At 51.7% G+C, this 22,557-nt stretch overlaps 1 protein-coding gene across 5 annotated transcripts in view; it reads left to right on the top strand.

The window, feature by feature from the left end:
• Window positions 1-1,281: 1,281 nt before the first annotated feature.
• The window catches only part of LOC139105126 (protein groucho), a 63,801-nt gene continuing 42,525 nt past the window's right edge, over window positions 1,282-22,557 (top strand). The window contains exons 1-3 of one of the 5 annotated variants that reach the window (XM_070661045.1): window positions 1,282-2,517; window positions 16,048-16,145; window positions 19,686-19,749. In XM_070661045.1, the coding sequence (XP_070517146.1) occupies window positions 2,458-2,517; window positions 16,048-16,145; window positions 19,686-19,749 (222 nt within the window). In that variant the 5' untranslated portion in view covers window positions 1,282-2,457. Of the gene's footprint in view, window positions 2,518-16,047; window positions 16,146-17,806; window positions 17,871-19,685; window positions 19,750-22,557 lie in introns of those variants that run through there. The other 4 variants (XM_070661044.1, XM_070661043.1, XM_070661046.1 and 1 more) reach the window with 4 other exon arrangements.

Below are 22,557 nucleotides of genomic sequence, written 5' to 3'. Positions count from 1 at the left end.
AACGGGAGCGCGGGCAGAGGGGAGCGAAAGGGAGTTTACGCGGACATCCGTGTCAGCCCGGTGACGGCCATTTTGCGAAAAACTTTCGATTTGTTTGCACACGCCGTAGCGAACCCGGAGGAACGACTAATACCGACGCGTATGCTCGGCATACCGCGCCTCACCCTCTTCCCGCCTCGCCGTCTATCCTCGTTTTATACCGCGAGGCCGCGTATCCGTTTGCGACCGACAACTTTTCGGTGCCCGGCGGACCCGGGCGTCGTCCTCCGCTTCGAGACGCCGAAAAAATCCAGTCTACTTACTCGTCGAGTGGAGTACCTCGACAGCGCCGGAATAACGACGCCGACGCGGGCAACGTAGTTTTTATTAGTCACCGTCTCTCACGGGATTGATACGCCGAATCGCTTGGATTCCGAAGTGCGATCGAGCGCGAATATTTGTTTGCGCGCGGTTCCGCGACGTTGTCGTCGAAGCGATAATGCCTTCGCGCAGACCGTGGCGAAAAAAAGAAGAAGAAAAAAAAAAGCAGACGGCCGGTAATCGATGTCGATAAAGCGCCGATGAGTAAGAGGGAAAAGAGCGCCGAGTCACCTTTTTGTACGTGTCCGCTGAGGAGAAAAAAAAAGGGAGAACGAATTAGGACCGCGACGCATTTCGCAATATCGTCGCGATGTCAAAATGCCGGCCGTCGCGGAGTCGAGACGAAACGCGAAATCCATGGGATACCAGGCCGCTTTAATGACAATATAATTCCATTCCGTTGAAATTGCCGTTCATCGCCGGCGAGCGGGCGCGTAAAGACGGATCGTAAAGATCCGCGCGCGGCGGATCGAAAATCACGAGCGAGTGAGAGTTCCACGTCGGAAAGGAGCTCGATAAAACGGATCGACCATACGTAAGAGAATAGCGACAGGGCAAGGGGAGGGAGGAGGGAAGAAGACGGATGGAGGTTCGTAAGAGGGGCGCGTAGAGCAACGTTTTAACGAGCCGTGATTTTCGTGCTCGCCTTTTCGAGATCCTTACGTAACGCGACTTAATTGCGAAGGAGCTATCGCGCCGGTTAATACGAGCGTGGAAGAGACGAGAGACATTCGAGGGGATGCTTGGCGGCTTTAAACGCGAAGTAGCGGGACCGATGGGCCGCGGTGGGACGAGGGGCGCTGCAGCGAACGACGAGGGAGGTGAGGAACTCGGAGCGAAGTCGTTCCAGGGGGCGCGCGGAGCGAGAGGAGAAGGGCGTGAGTGGGGAGAACGTAGTCAGCCACCATTGGCCGCTCGTCAGTCGCTCGGTGGCCGTTGTGAGGTTCGTTTGCGTATCTGACCGCGCGCGTTCTACGACGACGCTCGTCGAGATTTCTCGCGAGGAACTCGCGCGAAGTGAGCTATCGCTCCCGCGATCCATCTTCTCGTCGTGGCGTCCGGGATTCGCGTCCACGGTGAACAACGAAGTGTGCCGAGTGTGCCAGCGTGTGTGATCGCGCGTCAGTGTTGCCCGCGACGACACCGCCATCGTCATCGAGGAGAAAGAAGCAGCGGCGGAAGTGAATAACGCGGTCGTGACAAACGCGCGTGTGTGCATCGCTCGCGAAGAAACGGGCGCCCCTCGAGGAGGCCTCCCGAGTGCGTTTTCTCGGAGAGCAACGGCGACGCAACGACGCGCGACTTGGCCTGCCTTACCGACCGAAAAAAAAGGACGAGCGGCCGTCTCTCGCGTTTGCGGGACACAAAGAAAGGTGCGGGCTACAGCCACCGAGGAGATCGAGCTGCCTTCTCGTTCGACGCGTATCGTCGCGCGTCGTGCGTGACTCCGAATGACCGCGACGGCCAGCCTCACCTGACCCGGTGGACCGAGGGCGAGAAAGAGAGAGCGAGAGAGAGGAGAGAGGCCGCTACCGACCACTGCCCCGCGCGAGAGTGCAGGAGAGAAGCGTAACGCGTCCGAGCGGCTTGTGGCTTCCGCGCGCGCCCCGATGAGACGGTAGTGACGAATGGATTGGTGGCGACCGCCGATGGATTTTCGGCGGGGAAACGGCCTGTTGCGAATCACGCTCGCGTCGCACCGGAACGTAGCACGTCGTCGTGGGACGGCACGCCATCGCCGCGAGTGTCGAGCGTCCTTCTCGTAGCGGACGAGCCAGCCGCGTCGCGAGCCTGCCCCGAGGAGCCCTGGGGCCTTTTCCCTTCCCCGGTAAACACCGCTTTCGTTATCAGTTGCTTGTTCTCTGTTGTGCCGTTTGTTGTTTGGTGTTGTTTCCCGCGGGACGGCCCGGGCCGAAGTTAAGTGCCGCGTGTGTGACATGACGCGTCTCTATTGAGAAGCATCGGGGAGTCAGCGTTTTCCGCCAGTCAGCGAGAGATCGAGATAGTGAAAGCGAAGGAGTGCGCGAGATCACGTCGCACAGCCTCCGCGTGTACCTTGGTGGCCGCGTCGACCGGGAAAACCACGCGTCAGGAAGGATGTATCCCAGCGCCGGAATCAACGCAGCCGCCGTGGCCGCCGCCGCTGCCAGGCATCCGGTGAGCAGCTATTATCAATAACATAATAATAATAATAATTATAACTCGGTTGTTTATTCGCGTCCCGATAACGGCGGTGGCATTCGGCGGCAGATAAACTGCGCGAGCCGCAATTGTGTAACCATTAAACAACCATCGGGTTTAATCGATGGAAATTCTCAGCCCGAATAAATTAGGTTGGATACGCGCGCGCCTACGCCAGCGGGTTGCTTTCCACCCTCTTCCCACCCTCGTCAGAACGCGATAACGTAGTTGACGACACGACATGCATTTCGCAATTCGCCTTTCACATGCCGGGATAGCCAGAGATGGTGTCGACAGATTTTACTTGACGAAACGACCGCTCTTGTAATTTTTTTTTTTGTTCTTTTTTTTTTTTCTTTTCTTTTAATCACAAATCCCCGATCTATCTCGCGACAGGTCGTACGATAAAGCGCGGGCCGTTCAGATTCACATCGGCATTCTGCATCACCGTTGATCTCCGAATATAATACCGAATTACTTGCTTGATCTCTGCTATTTTTTTTTTTTTTTTTAATTTGAGCTTCTCGCAACACGATCCGCCGTCGGCGACGCTTCTCGAGTTTCGTCGCGCCCGGCATTCCGACGCTTCGGCCGCGCGTCCAATTCCGGATCCCGCGGAAACCGTCGGTGTTGCGTGCCGCGTGCGGAAAATGCGGAACGGATTCCGGGGCGGCGCGACCACGTGGCGTCGCCGGACGCACGTGTGCCGTCGTCAGGTCCGAAAGCTCCCCGATCTCCAGTCGAATACATTCACTTTAAATATCGCCGAATTTAATGTGCGGTATGGTCGCGCGCTCGCCTTGGAACCGGGTGCAAAAATTCGGCACGTCGCAGCCGTTGATCCGTGAACCGTGTGAGCGGTTCATCGTTCGTGTCGCGGTGGACCCGGCGCGTTTAACGGCCCGCTCGAGATAATGGCGACCTCGTCGTCGCGCACGACTCGTGTCCAGCCCTCGAAGTCGCTTGGCAGTCCCGTCACGTTCGCGCCGTTTCTCGGTTTTCTTTCCCGCTCGTCGGCATATAACGTCCGTCCGTCCATTACACAGGATATTAACGCCTCTCGGGTATATTTTTTTTTTGTTTCGCGCGGCGAAAAGAAAAAAGCGCCCGGACAAACAATTTTTTTTCGCGAGCCGTTAATCGAGTCGGTCAGTCGAACGTAACGCGAACGTGAGTCATAGATAATGGCACCGCACGCGTTTTGCTTGATCGTCGCGAGCGGCAATTGTGACGCGCGAAATGTTTTGTGCCGGTGTCGTTAACCTGAGAAAAGGGGTTTAACTGGCGGGCGTAATGAGAGCCTCGGGAAAAAGGCCCGGTCCTTAATAACAATAGTAATAATTATGGGCGGTGCGCCGCCGGATGTGGTCAGGTAGCAAGCGTGCGGAAAAGGCCCCTAAAAGGAACAGGGTTAATCTATCGTGCATGCGATCTGCTATATTCATGCGCTCGACGTGCAGAAAAATATACGCGTTGAACATTGTTCTCAATTAATATAACCCTCTTCGATTCAACGATCTCGAATCGAATCTCGTCAAAAATTAATGTATCGGCATATTAATTTGCACTCGAGTCGCCCGAGTGATTTCGATCCTTTCCGCTGAATATTACGACCGATTAAACGCGTTGAAGCCGCCACGTGTTCGGGACTCGAGTTCACGAGGGTCGTTTCCTGCGCCTAACGAGCATACTCCTCGGCATTTCTCCTGGGGGTCTGTATCCGTTCCCAAAATTTTTTCACGCAAACACACCGACCCCGGTAATCGAATATCGCGAGAGCAAGTCCGAAGGGGCGACGAGCGATCCGTAACTCCGTAACTCCCTGGAAAGGACGGGCAGGCGGACGGTGGTGCGAAGTGTTAACGTTAGTTAGCAGGGTACACGTAGCAAACGTCAACGGACAGACGGGCGTCGCTACGTACATCCGTACACACGCGCGTCGTAGAGACCGTAGCTCGCCGCCGGGTTTACTGCTGCCTCCTGTAAACTGCACGGCGCACGTTTGCGCAGGACCCCCAATTCGGTAAATATTGATACTTTTAATCGGCCTGTTTGCGCCGACACGCTGTTCAAACGCGTCCAAATGTGCACAGCTGAAAAAACCGGCGCGCAACCGGTCGTGTCCCGTTCGCCCTCCGCGCGCCTACGTCTTCGCATTTAATTTCGTCTAGTCGAGACGCGACGAGACTTCTTAATTAGTCGTATGTTAATCGCGGATGGTGCAATACTCGTAAGAGATCGCGCGTACCACGGGAAGCCCGAACGTCTCGCGTTAACAATCGCGCTACTCGTGTTCAACGCTCGAAGCGGAAGGTGTCTGGCGAGTCACGCGATTTTGGAGGGCGTCGCCGGTGTTGAAAATTCGCATTCTGGCTTTTTGAGGCGACAGATGAGTATGTATTAACGTTCGTATTAAAATCACGAGGTCAAAGCCGACGCGGGTTACTGGAATCACGGTCTCGCATCGACGAGCGGGCGCGCGCGCGCCCGTCGCTCGGAAATATGGAATCACGGTGATATCTTGAGCGTCACGTCGTCCATTATGCCGATGCGGCCAGTAAATTTCACGCATTATACTCCCATTATGCGTTTCCTGACCGAGCCGGATCGCGGGATCTCGTGCTCTCGCCCCGACGTAATTACACGGTGCCGCGCCGCCGAACGGACAGGAGGAACTCCGCGGCGGGATACCGCGGGACGCGGGCCGCGTTGCGGCTTCGCGTGTTGCGCGCCGGCCGGCAGCGACGGTTTTAATTTCCCGCTTTCCTCGCCCTCTTTCACCTCCCCGCGCTTTGCGGCGCATCTGCCGACGCGAGCGCGTAACGCGCCGGGCGTTTACTGATTTTATCGCGAGACGTCTGTATTTACTTTTAGATACAATTACACGTTAATGCGCGGCGACCGGCGTAGGAAGCGCTTTCGCGTGATACACGCGATCGATGACGAGTCGAGCGAGAGATATACCCCCTTTTTTTCCGCCCCGGCCTCCCCTCGCTGGCCGATCAACACGCTCGATACCGATCCCGTCCCCGCACCTTTTTGTCCCGCGTCTCTTCGCGCCGGGCGATACGTTTTACGACGTAATAAATAATAATCGCCGCCGCTGATGCGCGTACTCGAGGAAAAAAGAAACATGTGTAATGATTAAATATCTCACCGGAGTGTGTAATTAGTTGTTTGCGACCGATACGGTCCCCGGTGGAGATCTCCGGTGTGTCCAGTTTCGTCACAGGTGTTCGGCGAACGAAACGAGCCTCGCGTATACCTCTGTCCCTACTTATCGAAGTAATCTTCACGGTATTACAATAATCGGACGGTAGTCGGAAGGATATTTATCCCCCAATATCCCTCGCGATGTCGTAAATCGGCCCGTTAAGAGCTCGAAGGAAGGCGGAGGGAGCTTTACCTATAGATTCCTACGATCACTTCAAATTCGAAGCCTCCAGCCTCGCTCCGTTTTGACCTGAACGCGGATTTCTATTCGTGCCAGCGAGGGTACGATTTTATCGCCGGCTTTGCCGTTCAAAAACGAGCGGGATTTTCTCTTTAAGGAGGAATTCACTTCACACTTGTTGTAAAAGCGATGTTTGAATGGCCGGTGGCCCGCTGCAGTTTCGCGGATACGCATAAAGTGGCGAATACGGTTTGTGTACCTGAGTCGGCGAATAAAAAGAGAAAGAATCCCGGAGAAAAAGAAGAGAAACTCGGGGAGAAATCCCCGCGGGCCTATTCGTACATGAGAATGGCACTAATTGGCATTAGATCTGGCGGTTTGTCAAGTTGTCTCTCTACCTCCTTTTTTTTTTTTTTTTTTTTTTTTTTCTTCTTTCTTTCTTCTTTTTTTCTTTTTGTTCCCTTTTTGTCTCCCGCTGCTTGGCACACTACGGAACACCTAGTGTCCGAGATTTCTGTTTCGTAATCACGCGTGTCTCCACCTTTGTTCGTTCTTTCTTCCTCGTCTCGACTCTCGATAGAAAGTTTAGGGGTTTCTGCCCGACAAATTACGAGCTGAAAAATCAATAGGGTCCGCTGGGCGAGGTAAAGAAGCGATAGCGTGTAATTGCCCCATTCATTTGGGTAACGATTCAAGAATAATATTTGACGCTTATTGTCGGAGAGCAATCATAATTTCTTTCCCGTGCTCGCATAGAAAACTCGCTTAATATTGAAATCTTATCTTTACCGTCGCACTTCCCGTTGTGTGTTTACGGATTTTACGGCTAATTTCGAATTAACTCTTCCTTAATATTGTCGAAAGTAGGCATTATTTATTGCGACTTTCCAGTGCTTAGCATCACGAGTTTTACAACCGAATGCTGAAACCGTGGAAGTTGCCCAGGTTCATGTGAAATTAACTGGAGAATTATCATTTTATATGTTTCTTCTTGGAGAGTTTGTCTTTTCTTAGATTGTGCATTGCGTATTTACGCGAAGGGAGGGAAAAATGCTCGAGAAATAAATTTTCTGAGAACACGCGCGGGTCGAGGAAAGTGCGCGGTTGGATTGACGCGTAGCTCGCCGGGCTGTTATACAATAGTTATCCGTTATCAGCGTCTTTTGACCTCGCGGTTCGATTTCTCAACGGACGGGAGCGCGAGAGTGACGGACAGGCGGCTAGGGAACGGGGAGGGGAACGGAAGAGAGGTCGTGACCGTGCGACGACACTGTCCTCTTTCTCTCCCCGATCATCCTACGACACGAACGACCGAGGAATCGGCACGTAAACGCCGACGGAATTATTCACCGCTAATGGGAAGATGAATACCGTGGATAAATTTGAGGCCGGGTACCACTACCTGGTCATTAGACGTTCGCTACGGATTATCTCGGAATAATCGAGTTTATTAGCGAGCGTGTTTCTCTCCGATTCTCCATCTCCCTTCCCGGTTTGTCTACTCCTTTCGCCACCGACACAATGCGTTTCCGAAACGCGAGTGGCGCGTAAGTGGCGAGTAAATTCGCCCTTATTACAGATCTGAACGAATCCCGCAAAATTGCAGGCCGTCGTAAGTGGACTTTATCGGAAAAACTCGAGGACTCGGTCGAGTATTGTTTGCCCGCGACCCCCGCGGGATAATTGAAACGAGCTGCCGTCGCTCGATCTCGTATGAGCGGCGGGAAATTAGCAGTGCCATTTTCAAGAACGTTAACGCGAAGCTCGTTCGGAGAGCCGTAAATCGTGCCGTGTATAATGAATAACGTCGGTGGGAACCCTAAGCGCGTTCGAGCGACCCTCGCGTCTCTTCCCGCATCTTCTCCCCTGTCACGTAGCACACGAGTGGACGAGCATCCCTATTATTTTCCACGAGATCGTCCGTGACCACCCCGATCGTCGTGGGGTTCCCTTCTCGTGATCGCCCGTAATTTTTCGGCGAGAGGCAAGGCGCTCGGCCCCTCGAGGGCTTCCGGGCGTTAAGCCGAATTAACATAAGAGAGTGTGTGCAAACACGGAGAGTCAGCGGAGCGAGGTGGAAGGCAGCGCGAGAGACACGGCCGGGCGAGGGGCGAGGGACGGGTGAACCGAACGGATGGAGGAGAGGGAACACGATGGGAACACGTGTCCCACACGGAGATAGTTAATTACTCGTTTGTGCCGGGTCGGAGTCATCTGGAGGAGAGATGGGACGGGACGAGACGGAACGGGACGGAGTGGTATCGCGCGGAGCGCGGAACGGAGAAAGAAGACGTTGAGCGGAAACAGGAGAGCGCGCGTATATGCACGCGCGCAGGAATGAGAGAGAGCGAGACCGAGTGCATTCCTGTTTCATCGGACCGTTGAGACCCGTGCTTGTCACGGAGGTGAGGGCGGGGCGCGGTTGCGGTGGCTGTGCGCGCGAGGGGGAGGACGAAAAACGAGGATGAGGTTAATGGTATACACGCCGGCTACCGTATATACTACCGTCTCGAGCGCGGCTACCATCGTTTGGTCTTTCCCTTTTTTCCCGCACTTCCCCGAGAAGCTCCTCGCTTCTCACTTTCTCCATTTAACGTCTCTTACCGATGCACGCAGCGGCTTCGCGTATTTTACATAATTGAGATAATACCGGCGGCGTCGTCGCTGTCGGCGGACGGCGCGGTAAAAATTATCTTCCGTTTCAGGGTGGGAGGAGGGGAGAAAAGAAGAGCGACGGTTCTCGCTGCGGAAAGAGTACGGTTTCTCCGCCGATATATGAGGCGCTAAGAAATAGGAGAAGTGGCTGCGCGTGTATCGCGTAGATAAAATAGAAGGATAAAATCGGACTGCAGTAGGGATCTACATTAGCCGTTGCTTGTTCGCTAGATAAAGGCCGGCTATACTCTTAAAAACGCCCGGTCGACCGTCGAAGAGATAGCTCCGATAATGGCTTGACAACCCAGAGACACGAGGGAGACATTCTTTTCTCCTCCCTATTCGACCGCCTCGCGTTCATTTCGTTTTTCGACTCGCACTCGATAGTAGGAGCGAGGAAACGAGTCCCGCGACAATTCTTTTTCTCCGTATCTTTTCTTGTCGTTGTATCGTCGTAAAGAAAAAAAAAATAGAGGAAAAAAAAAATAACAACAGCTAATACGAAAAACGCAGTTGGTTCATAAGCCTGTTCTGTAATCGTTTCGAGTGAATAAAAAGAATATTTCTCGCATCTCCTACGATCGCACATGATGGCATTATTGCGACAATTTTTTTTTTTATTTTTAGAACGTACATTTCTCGTCGTTAAACTCCTTCCTTTATTTATAGCTCTTTTTCCCGCAATTTTCGCGCTCTTCGCGAAACGTTTTATCTTCATGTTTTCGCCACGAACTATCGACTGTCATTTTCAATTCGCCCGGCGATGCACGTTATGACTCAGCGCGATTCTGCATTTATGATCCGCAAAACGGATGGCCGGATTGGGCAGGGGCGAGGGAGACAGGGGGATGCTCAGAAGAGCGGCGCCGATTAGAATCGCAATTTAGATGCTCTCGAGAGATGTGGCCGCGTGCTCGGATTTCATTGCCCCGATGCACACTCCCTCGTCGCACGAGGGGGAGGCAGACAACAACAAGGGGTGCCGCGCTCACCCTTCGCCCTCCTTTCTCTTGGTTGTCGGCGTGGATAACGAGATTATCGTAGAAGGGAGTGGTAAGAGAGTGGCGGCCGTCCTCGTCCTTAGAAATTTCATTTTGACGTTACGCCGTGATGCGCGCCGTAAAAAAAGATGAAGAGGAAAGGAGGGTAAGAGAAACGGCGGTGTCGGAGGCTCGAAAGGGACGACATTGTCGCGAATGTCGAAAGAGGCAGGTACAATTCCGTCAGGTCCTCGGTCTCGTCCTGACTCCCGCGTTCAGTTTGCCGGTAATTATAACATATTCCCTCGATCTCCCTTTAATCCCCGAGGGAGACGACCCTCGCGCTACAGATTCCCCATTGAATATCCGCGCGACGCCCTCAAGGGCCGTTGACGCTGCGAAAGGCGTCGTGTCATCGCGATAGAGTAGGAAGATCGTCATTCGACAATCGTCAGACCGTTATTAAAAAGTTTCTAGGGACCGGCGTGCGATATTAAAGTCGCGGTGTTAATTTATCTATTGCGTTTTTTTCGTATGCGTGCCAGAGACGGCCGTTCCTACGACGTTAACGATTCCAGACGTGTGTTTTGCAAGCGCTGATGGAATCACTTTACGAAAAAAAATTGCAGAGTATGTATGAGAAAGAGGGAAAGAGAGTGAGGTAGAAAGAGAAAAGAAGTGACGAGCCATTTACGTAAGGGTGAAGCCGCTCTGCTGGGAGAAGCCGCTCGTAAAAGGGCGTCACCGTGAACGCCGGGCAGGGGGCTAGGGAGGAGAGGGTGAGAACGGGGTTTATGACTGTAACAGATTAGGTGACCGAACTGCCAGGGTGGCTCCCGCCGTGCTTCCTATTATCGCCAGAGCTTTTGTAACACCGTCGCTTTTGTCGATGCCCCTCTCGCCTTCACCGGCAACCGAGCGTTACCAGACGGCGAAAGGGAGACGAGGAGACAGGAGAACGAGGATAGCGAGCGGTCGTTCCAGGGAGAACTGGGAGAGAGACGGTGGTAGAGCGGGCCGCGACAGTTGGCCGATATTTGAGCTCCCTTTGTGCCGCTAAAGTACCACGCGCGGCTCATTCGCGCAGTTCGACGGAGTTTTCTCGTCGCGCTTTCATCCACCGTCGTAGTTTTTCTTCTCGCTCGAATCTCTTCCATTCTCCGTCTCTCATTTCCTCTCTCCCTTTTTCAACGAGGTCGAGATCCATGGTCGAGGGTAGGAAACGCGGAGAAGGAAAAGACACGAAGCTCTCTTTTTCTCTCTTCCAGATTCAACCAGTAATTACCTGGTCTACTCGGAACGGCCGAATCATAGCCCCTCGGTCCTTTTGTTTGCCCGCGGCTTCTGTTCACTTAATCCTTATTTCTACCATTTTTTGTACGTCCCTTTTTTTTCCTTCCCCCCCCCTCTCCGCCCCTCTCACAGTCTCTCGTCCGTCTGTTATCTCGTGTTTCACCTCGAACCTGTCACGTCTGACATTTCTTTTTATGGCCCTCGCGATGCAGCATCCGTCAAGTATACGGTATAACAGCGGTTCTTAACCTCTTGACTTCTGTGTGCACGCCCATTGAATCACCGCCGACGGAGATGCCGTAGGCGCGCGTATCGCTCGCAGCGGCATATCTCCGTGGGCATTTTTTATCGTTACATTAATTTATCGTCGCAGACGCGGTAACTTTGCGATTTAATTTCATCATTTTCGCGCGTTTTGTCTATCTCCTTTTTTTTTCCCCCCACTCCTACGTAACTCGATTTCTCGCACAATAGCGAACTGTCGACTGTCCGAAAGAGAGAGAGTGAAAGAGGGACGGTCACTTTGCTGCGCTCGCCAGCGGCTAAACAGAGTCTATAAACGTCAACGTCCGCGCGTTATTAAGTTAAGTCTCCCGTGCAGCGATCTCTGGCGCGCACAGCTGGCCTGTCGTCGTCCTCGCGATCGTGGTTACCGCGCATGCATGCGAGATGCCATGCAAAGCGCTCGTGTAAATACATTCGCGCTCTCGAGAGCGGGCGGAGAGAGACGGAGGCGAACAAAGGGGAACCGCGCACAGATACGGGATGAGAGACGGGAATGCCGCGCGTATCCAGCGGCGTGCCGGTGCGACGTTATTTTACGAGAGCGCGTCGATCATATCGCCTTAATTGTCCGATGGGTTAAACTGTCCGCACAGGGCCGCTCTTATCGAGGCGATCTGCTCGAACGCGCGCCGCCCCGTGTCGGCACGTAACAGAAAATCATGCGTTACGGCGCGTCAGCTGTTTTCCGAGTCTGAAATTCATAGATAAAGTTCTCTTTTGGATCTTATTTCTAGTCTTTTTTATATTTTTTTTTTTTTTAATTTCTTGTGCCGCGAGCAACGCACGTACGCGCGCCGGGATCGTGACATTCGCGCGAGGATTGCGCGAAATAGGTGGATATAACACGCCGGTAATAGTTAACGAGAATAGAACAAAATGCATGAGCCGCGGCGGCACACCGCAATTTCAGCATACCAAAGAATTACGGGCGCGAGAATCGTCGTCTCCCCGTCCCGTCTCGTCTCGTCTCGTTTCGCGATAGAGAGACTCGCTTTCGCGCGCGCTATCATTATTCTATGCATTATTTATGTCATTCCCCGTGTGCCAAGTACAATGTGGGTCTACGAATCAAAATGCATTGCTTATGCAAATAGCGGTCGTGCCCCGCAGTCTCGGGATGAATTCGCAGTCTGCTACGGGGAATAATCATAATGATCAATAAGATACAACCGCTCGTACGCCCGCTTCTCTCTCGCTCTCGCTCGTTCGCGCGCTCGTTCATTTCCCCTCTCTCCCTCTACACCTCATGCAAATCTTGAAGCGTATTGTCTGGTGATATTAAGGGAATTGTTATCGCGTTGCATAATTTCGGTATTCGATCGTGCTTAGGTTTGCTCGGGCTCGCTTGCAACGACAATCAGTTTGTCGTACACCCGATATCGATTTCCGGTATTGTTTTTCGCCTAATTTCCCGTGAAAATTGCAGGAGTTACGTAACGCCGGCTCGTTATCGTCGCCGTTTGCGATTTACGCCGCGCGCGCGATTTTACGGCCCCGCTGTTCAGGGAATCCGAATCGCGGCGGTGATTTAAGTCCCGTTGTAAGATAAATCGCGTTTTTGCCCGGCGCGATATTTCGATGATATTTCGCAACCGGAGGCTCTCCACGGAATAACGGAAGGTGGTGGAGAGAGGTTCGCTTATAGGGCGAACGCGGTCGGTTCTGGTCGTCGGGTGGTTTTGGAATCCGCGCCACGAGTCGGTGGTTTTGCGGTGCGGCGAAAACCGCCGACCCTCTCGAAGCTCTTCCCTGCCGTTCTCCCTGTTTGCGTCGTCCTTTCGCGTAATCCCACCGTGGTTTAGCGAGTTTCTCACGAGGGTCTCTAAGTAAAGCGGACGAGTGCGCGCACTGGCCAACCGATTCTCGAAACTGTCGTTCCTTTGATTAGCGCGTTGTATCAGGTACTCCAATTGACAGAGATTTAGGGGACAGTCGTTTATCTCGAACGTCGAACTAAAAAAAGCGCCGGTTAGAAAGAAATCTCTTCGGAGTTACTTCTCCTCGGAGAAGGCGAGTTCTCCTGAGATTTACGTAATGGCACCTTTGAAGTTTCAACCTTTTGGCCTCGAAACTAATCTAAATTTTTAATTACTTTACGTAAGCGAGGAGTGAATTTGAAATGCTCAGGTAGCGTGATACATACGCAAACGACCACGTGATACGCGCCGGTTTGATTTCCGTTTCGACCCCGTTATGAGCGCGATTCCCAAGTTTCACCGTAGACGACCGAGATGAGCAAGTGTTCTTGGCACTTGGGCGCACGCGTGCCTTGTGTTTGGTTATGGGCTTGATCACAGGCGGGGACATCGCAGAGAGCAGTTAACCTGTCCGATAATACGTGCCGATAATCAGGCATCTAGTGGATGACGGACGGCGGGATCGATGGAGCTAACGTAATTAGACGCAGTGATACGCGCCACTTAAGCGTACTTGAGTGGCTGCAAACGCAACTGATTGGTCCAGTTGCTATTAGCGTTAGGACGTAACGCGGCGCGACCGAGTTGTTGTCTCCTCGCCTCTCGTTCCCTTTGACGGTCGAAGAGACGGGGGTGACCGTAAACGACGACGTCGCCCCATCGTCGGGCTTTAACGAACGCCCATTGAGCTCCTCCTCGCTCCATTGAGTTGTTCGCGATAATATACTGCGAAACGGTAATCCGGTATCTGCCGGGATGTATTAAATGTCGCGCGAGACTCGAAAACCAATAAAAGCGCGATCGGTGCCGATCGTTGCGCTTTAATGCCAATTCTTGTTCGTCGTTATCCGGCCCCGGCTATCGTTTTCACGGGGGTTTGTCGGCCCGATAACGCGCTATTTGAATACCGCGCGCGCTGTATTGCGATGGCTCTCGATCGCGCGGAATAAAAAGCGCGCCGTCGAAAGAGGAACCGAGAGCGATGACGCAGGGGGGGAGGGGAGGCTATCGGATAATTAAATCGGCCGCGGCACGTAAAGGACACTGATTGACGTGCGCGACGGCTACGTTCTCTCATTATTATTCGTCGAAACGACATAATTCGCGCGCTTCGCTTTTCGACGAACGGGCGCTAGAACGCGCACCGCGCCGCTGCTTTCCCGTCTCCGCTCGTTTACGCGAAAGGCCATCCGCTATCGTCATCCCGGTCGGTGGACTTTCGAGAGTGAATAATTCAAGAAAATACCGGCAAGACGCTGCCCGGCGTCGTGTTTTCGACATATCGGATACATTAATCACGACATTTCCATATATTAGATAAATTGTGCCACGTCGATAAGCATAATTTGCAGCGATTACGCGTGCGGCGGGCCGTCAAATATAAATTCATTTTACGGTATATCGCGCGGCATCGACTCTTCTTAACGGGGCTTCTCGCGAAATGTCAGGCGGCACGTCTGACGTCCGCTACTTTGTTCCACCCGGCGAAAGCTGATAAATTAATTGGATTGCCCGTCCGCCGTGACTCGTCGCATACAAATCGGATTGGCGATCCCGTTCGCCGGCGATCAGCTGTTCGGCAATTTGCATCTTAGTCCATTCCTTCGGTCTCACTAATGCGGCAGGCGAGAGGAAGCGTTACGTCGCGTTTAAAAGTAATTTGCATGCGTCTGTGCACATATGTTCGCGAGTAACGAGCGAGCGAGATTCCGAGGCTGAGCCGTTTAAAGATAATGCATGGCCCGCCGCGTAAATCTTCGGCGTAATTCAAACGTGACCGATTGATAATGCGTCGGCAAGAAGCCTTCCGCGAAGCCGTAAAGATTAATAAAATACGTTACGACTGTGAGACCTACCGAATATTATTTATGAAGATTAGCTGTCGTTCTTCAAATGCCTCTCAGTTGTTAACAAAACGCTTCTAAGCGCATACGTCTAAAAATCAATCACGAGAAATCTAACCAAGCCGCAATTTTACGGAGCTAGACAATTAATAAACTCGCGAGGGAGAAGCACTCGAGCGTTCGACCGTGTCGTGTGCAAACGGATCGGGTGTCGCGCTTGTGAACCTATTAGCCGCGGGAGTTTGATCTTTATTCCGCGAGTTTCGGCACGATTTTCATTACGCGATCGCCGCCGGGCGGCGAGTCGTCGACAGCCCGCCGCACGGGAACATCGCGATTCCGGCATTCCTCACCCGCCGCGGAATCTAGATCGTAACCGACGCGGGGGAGAGAACGATCGGACGGCTGGGAAAAGAGAGAAGCAGGAGGGGGCGGTGGGAACTATATTCCGGCTTTTACGAGGCCGTAGTGGCGTATCCGTTTTGCGGGGCACGACGTGCAAAACGATCGATAACACGCTCGTAACGTTATTACCAACAGGTATACGGAGGCGGGTAGCGCCGGTAGTACCGGCAATAATGTGGCTTTTACGTTCGCGGACGCTGATACAGCGACCGCCAAAATCACCCGGCTTCCGCTACAGCGTGTTCCGCGACGAGGGAAAGTGACGCGTTCTGAAATGTCCGATTAATCGACAGAAATACCTACGGGTTTACAGGGACTCGAATTTCATCGAGAGTTATCGCGCGTTACACTGATGTAAAATTATAAATTCGACTTGGAGCTCGGGGAACGCGCGGTGATAAACGCATACTTTCGACCAAGCGGCATTAAAGTGAAAATTTCCTTTTTCAGATGAGAAATTAACTGACTGAAATGAAATAAATTTGGCGTGTTATTCCGCATTTAATGTTTATTACATTGCACGCCGTACGCATAACGCGATGAAATCCGCATCAAAATACACGTGATAGAATTATTGAATCAATTAAACCGATTTATATTGTTGTCATTATGCGTCGCAAAGCTACGGTGCGATTCGAAATCCATTCGCGAATCATTCTTGCTTCTTTAACGTTAAAAAATATATGTATAAAGAAAGAAAACTGTTTTATTAATTTAATAATTTGTGTTTGCAGGGTCCACCGCAGCCTGGGCAGCCATTCAAATTTTCGGTCGGCGAGTCCTGCGATCGCATAAAGGAGGAATTCAACTTTCTGCAAGCTCAGTATCACAGGTATCGCTCTTTTCGCATTTACAAACCTGTCCTTGCAGTCAATTAAAGATGTACGCCGAACTTTAATCAATATTAATGAAGACACGGCAAATGTGTCCATTGCAATTTTGTAGTTAAAAAATTTATCGAAAAGTCAATCATTCGTAAACGTACATCTTTATTACCTGCTGTGTTCCCGACATTAATATTCATATTTTTTTTATTCTTCGATTTATCGACATTTTTTTTCTATATCGACTATCAGAGTAACAGTAAAGTATACTGTCGCGGAAATTTAATAATATTGTTGATACAATTTGTCCCAAAGCTTATCAACGATTTTATCAGTGTCTTTTGTTTTTATTTATTTAATTTTTTAATTGTCTTCCAATTCCTCGACGAGAACGTATATTTCGACGTGGACAGCGCGACGTGAACTCTATTCCGCGGTCAGTAGTTTGTCGAACGGAGTAAACAATTTGCGTCCGTGGACACCGTAGGGCCCGTATCCGTTAAGCGCTCGTGCAAATACCACGTGGGCGCGCACGCGAAGCGTACAAGCTGATGTACGGACGTAGGCGGATAATTGTTCGGCCGACCGGAAGTCGTGCACACCGAAGTATGCGCCGCGGTCTCGAGAGGAAACACAAATCCCATTTCGGACAGGGCGCGTTATCACTATGTGCGGTGTACGTGTCCGAGATCGCGCGGTCCACGGCAGATTTGAAAACGCCGGAGCGTTAATCTTACTTTTTTTTTTATTCAACATGTCAAACTCGCGTCTCAGAATTGCAAACAGATAGTCGGTGTTATTCCTACCTCTTTCCCTATTTTATTTTTTTTTTCGCGCAGGTGTCGACGGTACAAAAGAAAAATAATTACAACGTCGGGGCACGTTTAAACGAGCGGAATCCTCTCGCTTAGAACGACGCTCGTAAATTACGCCGATTGAGATATTAATCGCGAAAAATTCATTCGGCCGCGTGAAACAACGCGCTATCTCGGCCACGTGTTGGCAGGCGCGCGCATTCAAGCGCGCAACGTGATTCCCGATAAATCGTCCCGTAAATCGTCGACGCGGCGTCAATCAGAAATAATTAATCGACTTTCTGGTTGGCGCGAGTATTGCCGTTTTGCGTAACGAGAGTCGCCACTTGCGCGATCGTTAATGCCGCGCTAATTTATCGCCTTATAGGCGAGATTGCGCCGCGCGGTACGCGTAGCGGCGCGCCTTTTGCGAATATTAAACACGCCGCGTCGGAAATTACAGCGTTCTATCATTTCCCCCGAGCCGAATTAAATCGCCCCCACGTCCCGTTAACGCGACTTCGGGATCTCTCCTCTCTAAAAACAAAAGGGAAAGAAGTCCGCTCGCCCGCCTGGAGCCCGGGAACTTTATTACTGCGTTTTCCACGCGCAACTCGACGGCGAAATCGACGTATAAACCGTCTTTACTCCGTTCGTTATCGTTGAAGCTTTTACAGTTGTACCGTCCCGCTTATTTTCTCTCGTTTCGTGATATATGGCGCGCGGTGTACGACGTGGCGTATTTTTGTTCTCTTTTTTTTTTTTTTTTCCAACTTAATGCGTCGCGACGAAGAACGACGAGCGGAGGGACAATGGCTCCGACGATTTCGAGGGCTGGTGGATATTAATGCTCTGTTCTTGTTCTTCTTACACAGCCTTAAATTGGAGTGCGAGAAACTGGCCAGTGAAAAAATAGAGATACAGAGGCATTACGTGATGGTAAGCCGGGAAAAAGGATAAAAACCTAGAAAGGGGCAGCGCGTTACTCACACATACACCTACATACATACACGCGTGCACACACGGTGCGCAAAAGCCATACGAATCATCCCGCCGTTGTTCCGAGATTAAAATGCATTCGTTTCCGTCGCGCTCGAATTCGAGAGATATCGCCCGGTCGCGCCCGAGCTGTTTCAATTCTCGCGAAATTGCGAGGAACTCCGAAAGGAAAGGAGATTATTAAAAAACCAATTTGACTTTATCGAAATAAATTTTTGCTGCGGCGGTGGCGGTGACGGTGACTGTAACGCTTTTATGACACGCGACGGTACAGTTAAAAGGAAAACGGCACGGATCTTCAAAGTGATGTCGGAGGTAAAATTCCAGAAGGGTTGGGAAGAGAGAAAAAAAAAAGCAACCCGGGGGGAAATTATAGTCGCGACCGCGAGCATGGCGGTCGCGCGCCGAAAATACCAGGGAACACAGGGAGAAATGCGAATCACGGGAAGAGAGGAAAAAAAAGACAGATAGATAGAGAGAGAGAAAGAGAGAGAAACACGGGGTGCACCCCGCACTCGTTATCGTAGGTATACAGTCACGGAGGAACGGCGGCGGTAACACGGCGCGATGCACTCGAGCGTTACGGGCACATACGAACGCATTCATTCGCCGCGGTACAAGCGGTTTTGTCGACCGCGCCGTCGCCGCAAGATTATTTTCCCGCGGCCCCCGGGCCGCTAAACAAAAATACAGCGCGGGCTTGTCGTCGTTAAAAAAGTTATCGTCGCCGCGCCTTTGTCTCTCCGACGTCGCTGTCGGGTAACGCGGTGGCGGCCGAGTGAATATTAATACGCGCTTTAACACGTCCGGGAAAAGCGCGACGCGACGAGAATTAACTCTTAATGAACCTGCGCAGTGCCGATCCTCGTATTGATTTCGTATCAACTTTCTTTTTGAACGGCGCGCGCGGTGCTCGAAAACGCATTTTCTGACGGTTACACGGTTAACTCTATCTCTCTCTATCTTGCGCTCGCGGGGAAAATAATTAATTATCGTTCTCGATGATGAACAGTTTTGTTGTTCAATATTTCGCTACAAGTGGTAACCACCTAACGCGCTTGCGATTGTTCGTATTTGCATACGATTTCCTTGTTAATTGAACGCGATGTAAATTCCACGAATGCGTTTTTATGAATTATTCGCTCGGAGTCGCGACGCTCCCAATATTCTCCACGGTCCACTTGGCAAACACGAAATTCACACACCATGTAAAACACATACTCGCATACACACACATACGCGATGGCCAGTATATAACAATTATTATCAATGTTTGTTGCGGCTGCACTAATTGTGTGTTTTTAATGGCTTGGCTGTGCACCACCCCTCCGCAATATCCCTCAATTTGGAGGCGTGATAAAAACGAATCGGTTTGGAAGGTGAAAAAAAAAACGAAAAAAAAAAAAAAAAAGGGAAATACGCGCTGAAAAATCCGGGACAGATTAGCGAATCGTTACACGACCGAATTGACGCGCGTTTCGAACGCGATAACGCCCTCGTTCGCCACGGAGCCGAAATCACAGACCCTCGACTCGTTGACGGCCTGATAATCTCGTTTAGCGGCGTTATTATTCCCCAATGTCAGCGAAAACGCGCCGCGAGGTCCCTCTGCGCCCTCCGGTCAAATGCGACAAAAGAGGACTCTCCCCTTCTTTATTTTGTCCTCTCCCCCTGACCCTCCCCACAGCTTTTGAATGTCGCCTGCACTTACTAATGTTTAGCTTACACGTGCGATTTCCTGCTTGTTCTGTCCAGTATTAAGTTGGAGCTGGAGAAACTCGCCCAGGAGAAGACGGAGATGCAGCGCCATTACGTCATGGTGAGTTCACACAAGCTTACGAGACGACCTTCTACCGCGGAACCTGTCGACGGCAGTCACGCCGAGCGTGTTAACGGTTTATCGACGCGGATCGGGAACCCTCGTCCGTCAAATTGCGATGCGAATGCAATGCCGAGACATGTCTGAAATGCGCGGGTCTTATCTCGCGCGTTTATCGCTTTAATGGAACTTGAATTACGTGCCCGAATTAGACGTGCGTCATTTCCGGTGGTTCAATTTGCGATGTATAAAAATGATGCACGTCGTCTGTCCCGCGGCGTACGAAAGCGGCGAAATAATTTAGGGCCGAGTCGCACGCGCCGTTCCTTCGCGGCTTCTTTTTCCAGTCTTGCTTTTCGGCCTCGTCCCGCGAGAGTACACGCGAACGCCGCCGAGAGCCACGGCTTACTTTCGCCCGTAGATCTTCGTTATCGCGATACACCGTCGGGCGCGTGTATGCATCTTCATTAAGCCGCGCGAAGCGCAAAGAGGCGCGCACCGCTTTCTTCGTGGGAGGTCGAAGGTCGCTGAGGGTACCGGTTTTAATTCTACGCCAGTTGTACCGACGTCCCGCTGGATCTCGCGATCTCTTCGAGCTATCTATCTCGACAGTGCGTTCACGCATAATGCGATAATTTCCAGGCTACGCCGCTTGTACCCAAAGAAGGACCTGAATTTTTTTTTCCTCTCTCTTCGAGATTAAGGCGCGGTCACTTCCTAGGTCTATAAATTCACCGCGAAGATATTCGTCCCGATCTGGCGAAGTTCGCTCGCAGAAATCTCGATCGCGCGACTTTTCAAAGCCGTAAGCTCGCGGTCCGTTGCCCAAAGTTCGTCGGGCGTGCATTATAGGCCGGCGATAATTTATAGGCCGCAGGCCGCGGGGTCGATGCAAATAGCCTCATATAAAATGCGCGTCGCTCGCTCTCGCGTGGACGTGGCACTTCCGCCGATTCACGCCGGCACGAAGATTAATCGCGCGATCGTCTCACGTACGTAGCGTGCACGTCGTGCAAGGAGCGCGCTTATCTCGCCGGTTCAGGTATGCACTCTCGGCTCTCCCGATCGATCTTCTCGCGCCATATCCTTTGTTCCGCGCGTGCATATCGACCGATTGGCGGCCCGCGCCTCGCGCGTATGACAGGTTTAAATGTACACATCATACTTTATTCCACTTTCGTTCCGATGCGGCGCGCCGGCCGCGCTTATTGTTCTGCCAGCTGCGCGGTAACGAACGCCGGCGCGAAACATAGCGAAACCGCGGAATGCACTTAATCAAATTTCGATCGGCGAGCACGAAAGCATATTTATTGCGCTATCGTCCTATCGTGCCGTTTTATCATTGATGATTGATTACCGACGTAACAAGAATTTATCGTAGTATCGGGTTCAGGTCGGCGTTAGCAACAGGTATTCGCGTACTGCCGGCTAAGCGCCGGGTTTCGAGCGAGTCATCGATTTCTGTGCCTCGATCGTACACACTTGCGAACTCATTCGTTGACGAATTCGTGATAGCGCTGAATAAAATATCGTCGCGGTCTTGTCGCTATGATCACCGTTAGCTTGCTCGTGCAACTCGCGAACAACGTGATTCTCTTCGTTACTAAAAAAAAAAAATAAAAAAAAAAATAAAAAAAAAAACCGATAGCCGATCTCGGTTCCCGTGTACGGTCTATCGCGAGGCACGATGACCAGGATAAATCTCGGGCGCGCGTATAAAGCCAATCCCGGAATTCTCCGACCCTTGTCGAATTTTCCGCGTGATGCCGCGAGGGCTCGGCGTTCACCAGCGGGAATCTCCCGGGACTCGTTATCGATGGAGGCCATCGCGGCCGTCGTGTTTGTGTCGAGCCGTAGGACGCCCGGGTACGACGTCGTTATACCACCGGGCGTAGTCACCCAGCCGCGTCACGGCCTTTACGACTCTTTCATGTAATTGTCGAGCTCGTGAACTTTTACGAGCACGCGAGTACGCCGGGCCGGCCGCCGAGGCGCACTTTATTCCGTCGCTCTCGCGATGGTGCCTGGTCGATGCATTTCCGCGCGAGGACGCGCTCCACTTCGTTCTTTTGCTCCGCGGTACCTTCGCCGTTCGACAAAAATCCGAAACGTTTCTGGTAATGCGAAAATAGCGTCTGAAGGGTACGCGCTTGCTCGCCCGCGAATTGATTCTCCTGGCGGAGGCTCGATTTGCCGAGTCATTTCGTAATGCGAATACACGAGCGTGAACACAAGCTATCGCAGTCGTACACGTGGGCCCGTGGTATGTTCTCGATTAAGCCGATTCAACCGCGGAGTAACGAGGTTGCGTCGAGGACGAAATTTGCAGATCGTACGCGATCGAAGAGGCGTCGCCGTCGTCGGAACGCGGAGTACGCTTGGAAGGGATTCTCATCGAGACGACGATGAAAGGCACGACGAGTATCTTTCTCTTTTTCTCTTCGCGAAAGGGGCGAGCCAGCGCGTTTTGTAGGGTAGATACCGATCGTGATCGATATCGTTCGGCTGCTCGTGAATTGAAAAGAGATTGCGCCATCCCGGAGTCGTTTTCGCGATCCAATCGGTCACGATTAGAGGACGACTATCCGCCAAGTAAATTCTCAGCTAATAATTCAACCCGAATCTTTCGCCAACTGTTTTTACGAATAAGAGCGAATTTTATACGAAGACAGATAAAAATTCAATTTACTTCCGAGCCGCGGAAAAAAAAAAGAGAAAAGGAAAAAAAAGAGCTTACCGCATCGGAAAGCATTAAAATGCCATCCTCTCAATTTGCAACGTAAAAGGACGCAGCGTTTATAAGATGCC

This window comes from Cardiocondyla obscurior, linkage group LG08, assembly GCF_019399895.1.
Source record: "Cardiocondyla obscurior isolate alpha-2009 linkage group LG08, Cobs3.1, whole genome shotgun sequence".
Lineage (NCBI taxonomy): Eukaryota > Metazoa > Arthropoda > Insecta > Hymenoptera > Formicidae > Cardiocondyla > Cardiocondyla obscurior.
This window is presented reverse-complemented; position numbering and strand designations above follow the sequence as displayed.